Here is a 13777-nt window from a genome sequence, read left to right as displayed (position 1 = left end):
AAGCAAAAAAGGTAAAAGTGTCATCAAAGTTTTTTTTCATATTCATTAAATATTGTATAGATTCGGGCTAGATTCAAATATGTATAGACTCATTCACTCGGCTTGGGTCGACTCGGCAACAGTCGAAGTTAGGTGATAATTAAATGAATACTACAAAAAGACGTCACGTGGCAAACCAAATCAATTTGCAACGCAAAAGGGCATCTGACAACCGTTACACCTCCGCACAGTGCCTCAAGCGGCTTCCGAAGCGTGAGCGGGATTATCAAAGGTGCTTCAGCATGATGTCTGTCAGTAGTACAAAACCCGTGAGTGTAGTGGAAGGCACACTCAGTGGGTTTAGTTTGGCACAACTTTCCCAAAAATCCACCCGTGTGGTTGGGAGAGATTCTGAAAACTCCGAACTCCTGATGTTAGACATCCCTCGAAAGGCGTTCCGACGCTTCCGGCAAAGTGCACGTTAATGCTGCGGCATTACCCATCATGATACACAGCAACTTCTGGGACCTGGGGGGTCGTAATTTGAATAGCGCCTTTCAACAAGCACCCGGTGACTTCAACAGGAGTCGAAAACCGCCGTGCAGCTGACGGGCGTGAAGGAGCGAGTTGCTCACCATTCTTTGTCGCCACCACCGATCTAATCGTAGTTCCAAGGAACGAGCAGTGTGCCAAGCCAAGGAAACTTGCCCCCCTGTTCGAAAGCGATCAAATCGTCGGAATGAGTCGGCAATCGGTTAGACACTTGCTCGGTTATAATTGACCGAAACGGTGGAACGTGCCGTGCATTATTATTGCTGACGGCTGCCGTCCAGTTGATGTTGGCGGGCTTGGCTGATGAACGTGGACCCAGCAGGTTGAGGTGGTAATCGCCCGCCACCTGGCCAGCGAGGGTGGCTAAAGACCAGGGATTCATCACTCAATCATCGCGCCGCTCGTGCCGTGGTCGATTCGTGCGTGAATCAACAGCTTTCGCAAAGCTGTTACGCGTCAACGCATGAGCTAACGGATAACCAGACATGCCAAAAGGTTTCAGCTGCGATGAGGCCTTATGATGGGACCCGGGGAAGGAATTTGTACGAGGCTTCCTAGTGCTTCATGAATGATAAGAAGAACTTAACGGGACGGGAAAAAGTGTTGTGTAAATGTTTTGATATAACAGGTATCTTAACGCTTATTTATTTTGCATAAAAAATTATATCTATACACAAATAAATGCTTTGAGAATTGATTTTGTAATAAACAAACGCCAATTACCAATAAGGCTTTGCGTTTGGCATTATTCCTTGAAATGCGCCTGAAGGTATGCAACAAACTTTACACAGAATTATAATTTTTTGATAACTATTGTTTGACAATTAATTTTCCAAAAAAAAATTAGACACATTAAACTTATGCAATCAACCGCAAGCACAACAATGTCATGTTTTTCCGGGTTTAGCCATCCAGAGCAGCTGGCAGCTTCTTGTCCTAATATTTCAAAGCCACGTCGCCACGCCACGTGTCCAACCCCTTTGTGCATGGGTTAAACTTTTGCTTGCACCAGAAACTGTGAAACCTCATTTTCCAGCCATCCTTTTGACATGACACCAAGTACCACAGAAAGCATGAAAATAGTTGGGTGCAACCAGGCCGACCGCCAACAAACTAGAAAACTTTCTGCGGACGAAGCCTTATCTGTAACTGTTTAACACCGGGTTTTAGAACAACACTAATTCGTTGTCTGGTACGACGGGTTATCGGTAGCAATTAAAAACTTGACTATCTGACGTCGTCAAGCAGCTTTAAATATATTAAACGTTTGCTAAATAGAAACAGTTCGCGACGAATCAAATTTAACGGCGGAAAAGGACCACGACGCAACGATAAAAACGACCTATCGTCGGGACAGCATGTCGCTCATTTGCATTTCTAATTCAAATCAATGATCGACAAAAGAACAGTCATCCGATCCGACAAATGCGATACCTCAACTCAAACACATCGAGGGAAACATTGAGGGAAATGTGCTGTAAACATAACATTTAAATCAAACCAAGTTAAAGGACCAGCAGCAAGGGTGCCTTCGCTCGGCAAATATCTGCCGCACACACATCCGAGCACGGCGCAGCAGTATCGGAATCTGGCACGTTTCAATTTCATCTATCAACGGATTTAATCAACCGCTCATGATGCGTCACGAGTGAACGCCACAGTGGGGGCCGGCCTGTAAATGGAGCCTGTTTAATAATTGATCAACCCCCGCTTCAAAAGCACACCGACAGGCGGCAGCACCGGTCGTCCGGTGCAACGTGCTGCAGTTTGAAACGGCTGAACGGAAAACAAAACCCAGCCATCACACACGCACGGACGAATAAGCGCCGGAAGGACTTTTAACTTAGTTTATCCTTTTTTTGTCCTCTCTCACTCATTCTCTCTGTGGGGCGTAATTTATCCTGCGCCCTATCTACAGGGCCGAATCTTGATGTGTAAATGTTTGATGCCGACAACACAGCACGGGCCCTCCAGTGAGAGAGAGAGAGAGAGAGAGGGAGAGAAAGAACCGGGAGACATTCCCGTGTATGCACCGTTTCCGGCTCGTTGTTGATTAAAACGTAATCAATCTGAAACCGGCAATCAACAAATGGAATCGAATCCCTGCGAGTAGCGCGTGCGCCAGCGTGGACCGTTTATGGTTCACGTATTTGTTTTACGCTGGCTGGCTGGCTGGCTGGCGGTTCGTTACATGAATATTTACTCTCTGTCAATGGGCTGGGGGTTTCGATTTTGGACACTTCTCCGGTTCAATTAAATAAAAAATGAAATGTTCATCGGATGGAAAAGTTGATTACAAATTGTGCGAAAGTTTCGGTACGTGCTGGGCACTAACCTAAAGCAGCTGGTTAAATTAAGAGGCTTTGGTATATCCGTAAAAGTTAAATCTCGAAAGACTACAATGTTTCAGTGAATAAAGAATATTTTTAAAAGAAAGCAATAAAAACCCAAACACAGGAACATCCAACACAATCACGTCATGCTAATGAATAATGATGAATAATTTTGTCAGAATGCTTGTTACGTTTGTCGCAATTTCACTAAACTAAAAGGAAAACAAGAAAATAAAAACAAGATTCTGATTTATTTTATCTAAAAAATGGAAGATTATTTGCAAAAAAACATAAATACCAAAACCGCAAAGCCAAAAAAGTGCCAAACCCCTGTTATAAAACTTCATAGTTTCATTCGCTATATTTTTGGGATAACAAAGTAAATCATACAATAATTGTCGCTGCATAATAATGATTGCTGTAAAATCATTGCCCGTAGTTCGAGATAATTGTTGAAATTGAAACTTAAAGACAAGGCATCTGCGGAACATATTTTAACGATTGTCATCAGAATATCGATAAATTTATCGAACATATGCTTTTCGGTCCACAAGAAGTTGAGGTGCAATAAAACTAATTTGCAACAACTTTCCCTCGCATTACTCAATTTAAGCGCAGTGATTCAAACATTTTTCATTATCAAATCATGAGTTTGACTTTACTTTGCGTAAATGTTAACCCATAAAGATTGGGAATATCATGTACCGGCACAGTCGCTATTGCTTTTTACTTACTAACTGGCTATTGTGTCTATCGTGCTGCAGCCTATCAAGAATAATTTATTCTTTTTGAAGAGTCAATTACGGGAGTTTTCTTATTTCCATTCCTACGGTTTCCTCGGGTGACCACATGTTTCACGCGGAATCTTCAATTAGCACCGAATTACAGGGCGCGCCCCAAAAGCCGATACGCGAGATACATTTACACCATCGGCACTCAGCTTTTCATGTTTGTAAACATTTTCACGGATCAAAACGAAAACAAAATTGGCTATGCGTGCGTGATCGTATAATAACACAAAGTTGAGGGAAAAAATCCTCAGAGTCTAATGTTTGTGCTTTTCGGGATTGTGAATTTGAATTATACTTTAAAAATCGCATTTTCCGGATGTTTGTTGGTTGGTTGCCTCCGCAATTACTTCTCATGTCCCGCGGCAATCGAAACTTTTGCACTTCTCATCAGCATCAGCATCGCTGCGTAAAACCCAGCCCAAGTAATGAATGGGTGAAGTAAAAACCCGGCAAGCTGAAGTAAACGTTCGGGGCGTAGCAGAAAGGCCGCAGGGCGTGTAAATAGCGTACAAGTTAAACCCGGATAGGGTTAGGCAGACGAGTGGGCCACAACACCCCAGCGCACTCCAACGCCAAATAGGGGAGAGAAAAAACACACACCCAGATGTTGTTTGAGTTTGAGTGAGTTTGACACGCAATTAGCGGGAAGTTGTTCAACAACTTTCAAGTTGACGTCCAGCGTGCAGTCGCATTCTCCGACCCATCTGATTAGACACCGAATGCTCGGCGTCGTTTGTAAATGGAACGCGGCTCCGTACCGTCGATCATCACTCCGAACGGCCCTGGAGGTCAGCGCTGCTGCTGCCAGTCAGTCAGTTCGGACTGACAGCCCGAAGGTGTCGGTGTGGGTCGGTGTGGTTTGATCTAAACTCTCCCTCGCCAGAAGGTCCCAGGTCCAAGTACAACACCAAAGCACCCAAGTGACACGATAGCAAACAGCGAGATAATGGGGTGGTGCAGAATTGAAGACGACCCAGCAATAAGATAACCATAATTAACACGACCCACCAACTTTCTTTGGGTGCACGGACACGGACAACCCATCCCGTTAGGGGTTGCTTGCACGGGCCAAAGGTTGCCCGTCCTCGGTGCGGACGAGTCGGGCGAGAGCACGTTCCACGTTACAACCGACTTCCCTCAGGTGTGTGCCAACGCGATATCACGGAGCGCTCTTCCTTAGCTGCGTCGCCGCCGTCCTGGGAGCATCATTAATTGGGAAGCCGGTCTCTTCAGCCGTTCCATTCCGTTCCGCAGCTGCATCCGGTCTGGGTCCTCTTCGTCATGCAAAAGGAGACTTCTTTTGCTGATCTTCACGTCCGGAAGTTACCCCCGGTGATCTTCCCCGCGACCGTGGGGGCCTCCCGATGTCAAGGCGCCCGAGCAACTTCGCACGAAGAAGCGTTTCGTGGGGTGCACCCCTTGTCACGGCGTGTGTAGTGTTGCACAATAAAATCACCCCCTTTCAGGACTCGAACCGGGTGGATGGGATGAGTTTAAATTTATTCCACCTTATCGCGCTACCGTTTATTCTGCCACTCTAGCATGCACCGCACGTAATGCGAGCGAAACCCTGCCCTATCGAGACACTATTTTTGTTGTTGTGGCCCCCGGAACCCCCACCGACCACGACATATGCATAAGATGCAACCACCATGATAACGCTACGAGGAGAGCTGCGGCGGTGTGGGACACAGCGAGATGGTGCGTGATTATAAGGTTTCAGGGGTCCAAAAGGTGACTCACCCTCGCCCACTATTCCCATTTCTGTTTGAGGCGCAAGAATTCGGAACGTTTCGTTCCGACATCGTTTTCGAACGACCAGGACACGGCGCAGTCAAGCAACTCACGACTTCAGGCTTTAGGTCCCGAAAATGTCCCTTAAAGCCAGGCCCCAGCCGGCTTTCGAATCGAATTAAGATAAAGACCCAAATTGATTACTTGCAAATACGCCGAAGCGAACTGCAACCGAGCGAATATGTGAGATGCAACAGAGCTCCGGGGTCCGTGGCCGGAGGCAATCGAATGTAAATTTGTCGGCCGAAGATTTCCAATTCAATTCGTTGTAGCTTTTGTGCCGAGCTTTTCCGGAAGGAGGATTTGGACGACTCCATCCGAAAAAGGAGCATGAGCATGTTGTGCGATGTTGTGCTGCAGACGAGCCATTGCACGGCCGAGCTTTAGCTTTAAGCGATCCGAGTGCAATCAGTGACAGAGAGAGCGAAAGAGAGAGAGAGAGATTGAGATTGCAGCATAAAATAAATTGCACTTAACTAGCTGGCAGGCACCGGGCACCTGATATGATTATTCAGCAGCTTATCTTCGCATCCATCAGCGCAATAGATCATGATTATCTAAGCGGCCCCTGGACTGGGGCAGTCTAGTGGTGGACTTAAATCATCCCACAATCATAATCTCTACAGTCCGAACGTTTCTCACCAGGTTGGACGCGTTGTGGTCAATTAATAAAGGCCAAGGAATCCATCCAACCCGTTCCAAATGTGAACTAATTTCATATTTTAAACTGAGTTCAGTGGATTCAGCAAGTTCGGCCTAGATGTTGCCTATTTCTATGTTGATTTTTCTCCACAGCAATATTGGCGAATTTTAAGGGAATGTTTGCGCCCGAGAGCTGGACCACGGGAACATAATTTACGTCTGCGTGCGTCAAGCTTCAGATGAGAACACCAGCAATGGCAACAGAACACCTGACAGTTCGCTGTCTTTCGCTGCTTGCAGTCCGGTCCCTATCTTCACGGGCACACAACCGTTTGGCATTGATCGATGTGGTTCACATCCTTCGCTCAGGCTTCCTTGCTCCTGCTTGCCATGCGGCTTACAGCTTGAGTTATAGCTATCCTTCCAGTGCACCGTCGTTGCTTGCACAGGCGTTATTCATTACTCAAAGTCCACTTTAAATGCACTACATTACGAGTGCGGTCCCGGAACCTGTCAACCGCTGTCCACCCGCGGCTAGGATTGTGCTTCGTGCCACACGAAATACTCAAACTACCAAATATGTCGAAAATCCACAACAAAAGTCCACTCTTGGGCGCAAACCCTGACTGCTCATCGTCAAGACTTTTTCTGTCCCCTTTTTAGCGTCGAGATGGACTCTGAACGAGTCACCAAGGTGGGGAAAATTTTTTTGGAAAAAAATACGTATAAAAATCAAAGCATATTCGCCCGACCGCCACACATCGATGGTCAATCGATCAGACGTATGCGAGGTATTTGTAAAGAATTCAAATCAAATAGAGGTGATACGAAAATGCACGATACGTTTGCCCGTCGTCTGAAAAAATCTTTCAGTTGACAGTCGTTCATTATTTGCATATTTTGCATATTTAAGTCGAAGCAACGAGCGTAGAGTTGAAATTCTGCGCCTCATTCGGTATGTCGTCGTTCCACTGCATAAACGTGAGCTATCAGAGACGTATCAATTGACTGACAACTGACGAAATCAGGACCCGGAAAGAATTACCAAGAAGAGAAGAAATCAGTAACAAATAATAGAAGCAACAAACCTTAACGATAAGCAGGAAACTAGTGGATAATGATACGATAAGCAGAGCAAAATTACCATTACAGGTATTTGTAAAGAATTCAAATCAAATAAGTATAATAAGTGTAAATCGATAAGTATTTGTTTACTACCATAATGTTTTACAAGTCAATGATAGCGGTTGAGTTGGTCGAAGTTTGAAACCAATAAGAGAACAGCAACATTCCATTTGGACAACCCATATCCACCATATCTGATTGGCATATGTTTGTTTTGTTTCTTTCAATTTGTTTAAGTTTCAGTACATCATTCAACAATCATCATTTTGCGCCTGTTTCCGTGTTAGAACCCTCTCGTACTACTTCAAACACATGCCAGGAAAGATTGGCCAGCACATACATACTCATCAGTCGTGCAAAAAACCTTAAATTAACCGGATACGTTAAAACTAACATGGCTGGGCTGTTGGAGGGTTCACCGCCGCAAGCAACTCATTTGCACCGAGGGCCCGTTCACGACCGCCACAACCGAGAGTGGCACTCCATTTGCCGGGGATGCTGCCTGCTGGTGCTTCCGCTCGTAAACCTAACCTACTCGAGTTGATTTTACGACCCGCAAAAGATGATGTGCGGTGTAATCCTTCGCCGTTTGTGCGGTCCTGCGGTCTACGTGTGGCCAGGTTCGTCCCAAAACCTCAATTATTCCACGAATTCCCACCGCCAGCATTAAACAGCAGGCCCTCTTTTGCATAAGCTGGCCCGGTCGGTTCAACACTGACCTTACCCTGAAACCCGTGATGGACGCAGTAATTTCCCACATTTCCCACTTAACCGCCTCGTACGCCATCAAATTAATAGAAACGGCTCGCGTAACTAACCCTCGGCTGTATCGGACAACCGGCCCGGGCTGTTCCTGAAGCCAGGAACAGGTTCCAGTGAAAGTGAGCTGCTGAATGTTTTGTGTTTTCTGTTTTTTGCGAAATTGCGTGTCTGATGAAAGTGCCCCAGCGTCGGCATCGCGTCGGGTTGGCAACCGACCAACAGATTGTTTGCTTAGGCGCACAATCGAAAGGAGAGCAGCCCGAACGAAACAAACTCCATGAGAAGGGGCACGAGGACAGATCGGGAACAAGGAAGGACCATTCCTGCGGTTGGCAAAACGCGGGAACTCGTGGAGAGATTGTGCTGGCAATTAAGTATAAAATCTCAGTACATGCAGCCCACGGGCCTTCGAAACCACCACCTCAGTGTACAGATTCCAGGCGGCGAAACTTTGGTCCTGTTTAGGTTTTGCCTTAAGGATGATAATTTCAATCAAACTTTATTCAAAACACGGAAAAGGATACAAAACTTAACCGAAAGCAAACAATCGAATGGAAACAGCACAAGTAAACAAAAATAGAGTGCAAAACTGTAAAGAAGTGAAACGAAGTAGTAAAATGAAATTGAATAATGGATACAATAGATACAAACATACAACAACATAAAACTTTTAAGAATTTAGTAGCACAATGTAAAACAACAATTTCTCGTCCTAACCGCAGGGTGAGATCTAACAAAAACTTACGGAAAAATAAAAGATACAAAACCAAAAGCAAACAATCAAATGGAATGAAATGGTTGAAATGGAGCAAACAGCATAAGTAAATGAAAATAGTTGTAAATAAAGTTGTAAAATGAGATGGAATGAAATAGATAGAACAGATACAAACATACAAAAACATAAAACTTTTAACACTTCAGTGGCAAAATGAAAAAAATGTAAAAGATCCAATGAAAGACACACATCGCATACACATTTGTAGAAACGACCAATTAAATATTCTATTAACTATGTTAGTAAAGATGTCAAGCATACAAATAAAGATTACAATATTTTGCCTTTTTAAATGCCTTTCAATATAATGTACAGTTTATTGTCCTTCGAAAATAATCTTTTAATGACAGGATGAGGATAGGCTCCACAGGGCTCAACCTAACAAAGGTAGAACCCACGGCGCAAAGCGCCTACCGGTAGAGCCCGTTCTTTCTCGTTCAATTTTTCAACCCTCTCCGTATCCTGGCCGTGCTCTTCGGATTGCCTAGTCCATCCCGAACTTCGGGCTGCGTTCAGCCCGAACAGCAGCAGACCCATCGTCGTTCGTAACCGTCGTCCCTGCACCAGCAACCGATGCCCGGCGGGCAGGATGCGCCCGAAGTTTGCCATCGTCTTCTCGACGTGGTGCATCGCCTGATCCTGATCCGTGCAAATGACGTACGCCTGCAGGCACAACCCGAACACGATGTTGCCCTGGGCGTGGGCCAGCAGCAGATTCCGCGAGCCGTACAGCCGCAGATAGATTTGCTGCGCCTCCGAGAACACGTTCACACACTCGGTCACGTTGTCCCGCGCTAGCAGATACATGGCGTAGTCCTCGAGGGTTTCCGCGTACTGAGCGCTCTGCTTGCCGAACCATTCGCCGGCTCGGGCAATGGCCTGACGCAGCAAGTGGTTGGCTTTGGCGAAAAACTGTCGCGCCAGACAAGCGCGAGCCAGCTGGCGGCACACGTCGATGACCAATCGGTGCGACGCCGATTCGCTGAGCAGCTCCAACGCCAGCACCGCGTAGTGGTAGCTGAGTGAAACCTCACACACCTCTAGCTGATAGAGCGACAGTGCCAGGTGAACGGCAGCCGCCAGATCGTGGGTCGCTTCCTGTCCATTAGGGGAGTCCTTCACCAGTGACCGTCGGTACGCCGCGCTCGAGGCCGACATCATCCACGCCGTGATGCGATCGTAGGACTGGCGGGCGTCGATCAGGCTACCGCCGAGTGTTTGGGCCCGCAGCAGATGGAGCGACACGGCCACCTCCTCGTCCGAACCGGGTGTCGTTTGCAAGCGTGCGATGTGCAGAATGGTGGCCCCTTCCTGAAGCCAACCGGTCTCGATGAGGAACACTCCAATACGCTGGCCCACCCAACAGTCAACACCGGCAGCTGCTTCGATCCGATCCGCTTCGTACAGTGCCATGTACCTCCGGCACAGCTGTGCGATCAGTTGTTTCTTGTTGCTCTCCAGCCACTGCAGGCAGCGGATCAGCTTCGTTCGCTCGCCGGGCAGCCGCCGGATGACGTCACTGACGAGCAGCGGATCGGACAGCAGATCGAGCTGCACGTCGAGCAGCGACCGATAGTCGCACATGTCTTCGATCGCATCGAGGCGCATGAAGAGTGGCAGCTGCTCGACGACCGCCCGTAGCCGGCGACACCGTGGAGATCTGGAGAAAGCCCTCACCAGCGCCTCTAAAGCGAGTCTCTGAAGGAGCGGTGGGTTGCGGGGAGCAGCTTGCCGTGTGTCCAGGTGGGGATCGCAGAGCGGCCAGTACCTTGCCACGTCGCCCATAACTTTTCACACACGATGAGGTGAGTACGCTACTCTTCGAAGCAACAACTCTAAGGGTGCTAAATCTATTAACTTTATCGCCACTTCGGCTGAAGTAAATTTTGCGGTATCGGGAGCCCGTACAGCTCAAAGTAGCAAGAGCGCTGAAGTGATGTTTACGGAGCACGGAAAAGCTATGTTCTGTCGTTCTTGACCACAGCCACCAGACGATATATATACAGGACCTTCAGGTAGCTGGGGTAAAAACGTAGCGTCAAGCTGCGAACCTTCCGGGTACCTTCCTAGAAGCATCCAATAGGCTGAGAGTAACATCATCCTACGGGTATGTATGGCTGCCTCGCTTTACTTCTCGGACAGCAGAAAACGAGAGAACGGGACAGTGATAACATTGGATAGGAACGAATTAGTTCGTCCTGCTCGAACTAGCTGTTCTTCAGATCTGCAGCTTCATCAAAGCAATCACTGCAAACGCATTCTATTATTTGGAACCCACGTTGATGTTTTCTTCTATTTTATAGTACGATTCAGCAGTTAGCATAGTTCTAATGATTGAAGTTAAAATACGAGCAGCCCAGGGACACTTCTTACAATCCCCGTTCCAGGATTATCAAACCTCAGTGCACTGGAATACCGATGAATTGTATCTGCTGGGACACACGATGCGTAACGTAACAAGTTTGACGTTAATGATTAATGCCAAACTGCTGCGCTTCTGTCAAAACGTATATGTTTTGGCAAGGCGTAAACAGTTTGGCATTAATCGTTAACGTCAAACTTGTTACGTTACGCATCGTGTGTCCCCGCAGTATGAAGCTTAACAAGAAGTAAAACATTTTTCTTAATTTTATAAAAATACGAACATCATCAAATTTGACGTTTAGACTGATGGCAAATTTCCTTCCCTTTTTCATAACGCTCGCCAACAACAGACCTCAACAGAGAACTAGAGCAACTAGGAAACACAACGGCAAACACCAGCAAACTTCTTGCACAAAGAATGCCAAAACGAATCCAAACTGATACCCAAAGGTGCCAAACTTTGTTCAAATCCTCTGTTCGATGAAAAAAAATCATTTTGTGAAATTTTGCAACGCATCTAGGTGAAAACACCATCCATGGACTTGACGTTTGACTTTTGGAACTAGTTGCACACACTCAAAGGCCACCACGACTGCTTGCTCTACAAAGTTTCTGGAGTGCCAAAAACTAACGTAAGCGCAGCTAAACTATTCACTTCTAGCAATAGCTGCTACCTTTGCATTCGCCACAGGTAACAGGAGGTAACAATTATTGGAATAATTATTCCCCACGGACTTGAAACACCTTCAGACCCGAAGCATTTGACAGCGTAGCACTTTGAACCTCAACCCATAAGCGTCCCCGAAACCGAAGTTCATGTTTATGCACGACTCGGTACTGCACTCTGCCGAATGGTGAAAGCCCCCGGGAGGAGTACCATTTGAATGACACCTCCCTCACTCACATATCGGAACCACCATCAGCCGGAGTGTCGTTTTAAGCTCCTCCATAATTTAGCCTTTCAGACCACCGCCCAAGGCCCCAGGACGGGGAATTTGCGCCCGGTGCCCGAGGCTACTGGCTACTGCGATTCGACTGCGTCCATTAGATAATGAGCTTTTATGTGGGAGCGGCACGATGATGAGCTTATTATGCAGACAGCAATCCCCGTGGCCGAAGGCTACGGCGGCGAAGGTGTAAAATTAATTCGCCACACACACACACATGTGTGTATTGCGCATCACATCTTGAAATGCGATAAAAATCATCTCGACAACGCACCTCCCGGGAAAGCCGGGTTCGCTGCCCGAGGCTTATGGACACCAGCGCCATAAAAAAGAAACATCCTGTGGGTAGACACGGGAAGCTGGGTGTGGAACCTCCAGACACGCTTCTGCTAAGCTGGCACAAACAGGTAAACGCGGACCAACGTCCTGACACAGGTTCAACGCTATCCCTCCGGGGTACACAGCGCGCGCAAGCGAGATTTGGAGATAGGCGGATTTACCAAAACTCCCTCTCTCTCTCACACCAGCCGGTTCAACCAAGCACAATCCGGGGTAGGCGAATCCGGGGAGAACCGAGAAGCGACTCAGCGATCCCTGGAAGAGCGCATCTTGGGCTTGCCTCGGGTAAATAACGTCTTACGTCACAAGAAGCAGAAAGGGGCGTTCATTTAGCGTCCAAAAATGGTGGTCCTTACGGAAAATCCAAAACTTCATTTTCCGGAGACAACATGGTGTAGGCCCAAGTTTGAATCCTTGCTACAGCGTGGATGCTAGGTAAATGGTTTCGCTAGCGTAAAAATCCTCGAAACCATAACATTACATACGTTGAACGCGTAAACGTCTAGACGGGTTAAGAATTCGTAAGGCGACCTTTGACAGTTTCACGCGGCAAAGGCTGGTCGAAAATTGATCCAAAAATCCAGTGACCCAATCCCAAAGCTTCACTGGCGACCGGGCCACCTTATTCAAATCCGAGGCTCCAAAACTATTCTGCTGAATTCTCCACTTCAAAAACCTAGCAGCAGCCGAACCCAAGACCAACGAAAACACAAAGCGCAAACTACCGAAGCACAAAAGTTTGCGTTGCCAGACGCGCGCGCGAGTTCAACAACCACTTTTGATCCGAACGTCAGCCCGGGACTCCCTGGTGTAATCTCCGCAGGATATCGCAAACTACTCACCCCGACCATCGATAGCCGAGATGCGGCTACTGGCGACAGAGCGATCCAAGCGATTCGACACCATCGAAGGCGGTATTGGTTCCGATCCAGCTGTGTGACTTGGGCAGGTAGGCCGGTGCCATCCAGGCTTTGTTTTAAGCTTACACCGGTCCCGGTCGAAGGCCGGGCCACGTGGGAGTGTTAAGCCACCGTTGGCACTGATTCTAAAGCCTGTGTAGAGCCCAGCAAACGGATACTGGCGGCGATAGGCCGAACGCTATTGAAATGGATCAAAGCAGCAGCGCCGGATGTCGGCCATTATCGCGCGGGCGCTGGTGCGATGTCAGCTTTCCGAAGGTCCGTCCGCGGCACCGTCACTCACACCGTCAGCGTCAGCGCACTCTGGCGTCGAAATGGCCAATCATAAAAGCCTGGAGTGCGGACGAGTGGTAGATTTAAAACAAAACAGCTGACTCGTCGGCGGTCCTCTCGTTTGCAGGCCATACTCTCTCTCTCTCTTTCTCTCTCTCTCTTTCTCTCTCTCTCTTTCTCT

At 47.5% G+C, this 13777-nt stretch overlaps 1 protein-coding gene across 1 annotated transcript; it reads right to left on the bottom strand.

Moving 5' to 3' along the window:
* Positions 1-9131: 9131 nt before the first annotated feature.
* Positions 9132-10538, bottom strand: LOC131215379 (amyloid protein-binding protein 2-like). Its single transcript, XM_058209768.1, has one exon. It carries the CDS (start codon positions 10536-10538, stop codon positions 9132-9134), a length of 1407 nt encoding a protein of 468 aa, XP_058065751.1.
* Between the last annotated feature and the right edge of the window lie 3239 nt (positions 10539-13777).

This window comes from Anopheles bellator, chromosome 1, assembly GCF_943735745.2.
Source record: "Anopheles bellator chromosome 1, idAnoBellAS_SP24_06.2, whole genome shotgun sequence".
In the NCBI taxonomy this organism is placed as follows: Eukaryota; Metazoa; Arthropoda; class Insecta; order Diptera; family Culicidae; genus Anopheles; species Anopheles bellator.
Note: the sequence above shows the minus strand (reverse complement) of the source record. Positions and strands in the feature narration are given on the sequence as shown.

What these genes read in the sequence shown, in the direction of transcription:
- LOC131215379 (XM_058209768.1), bottom strand. Translation starts at nt 10,538, where the DNA reads ATGGGCGACGTGGCAAGGTACTGGCCGCTCTGCGATCCCCACCTGGAC.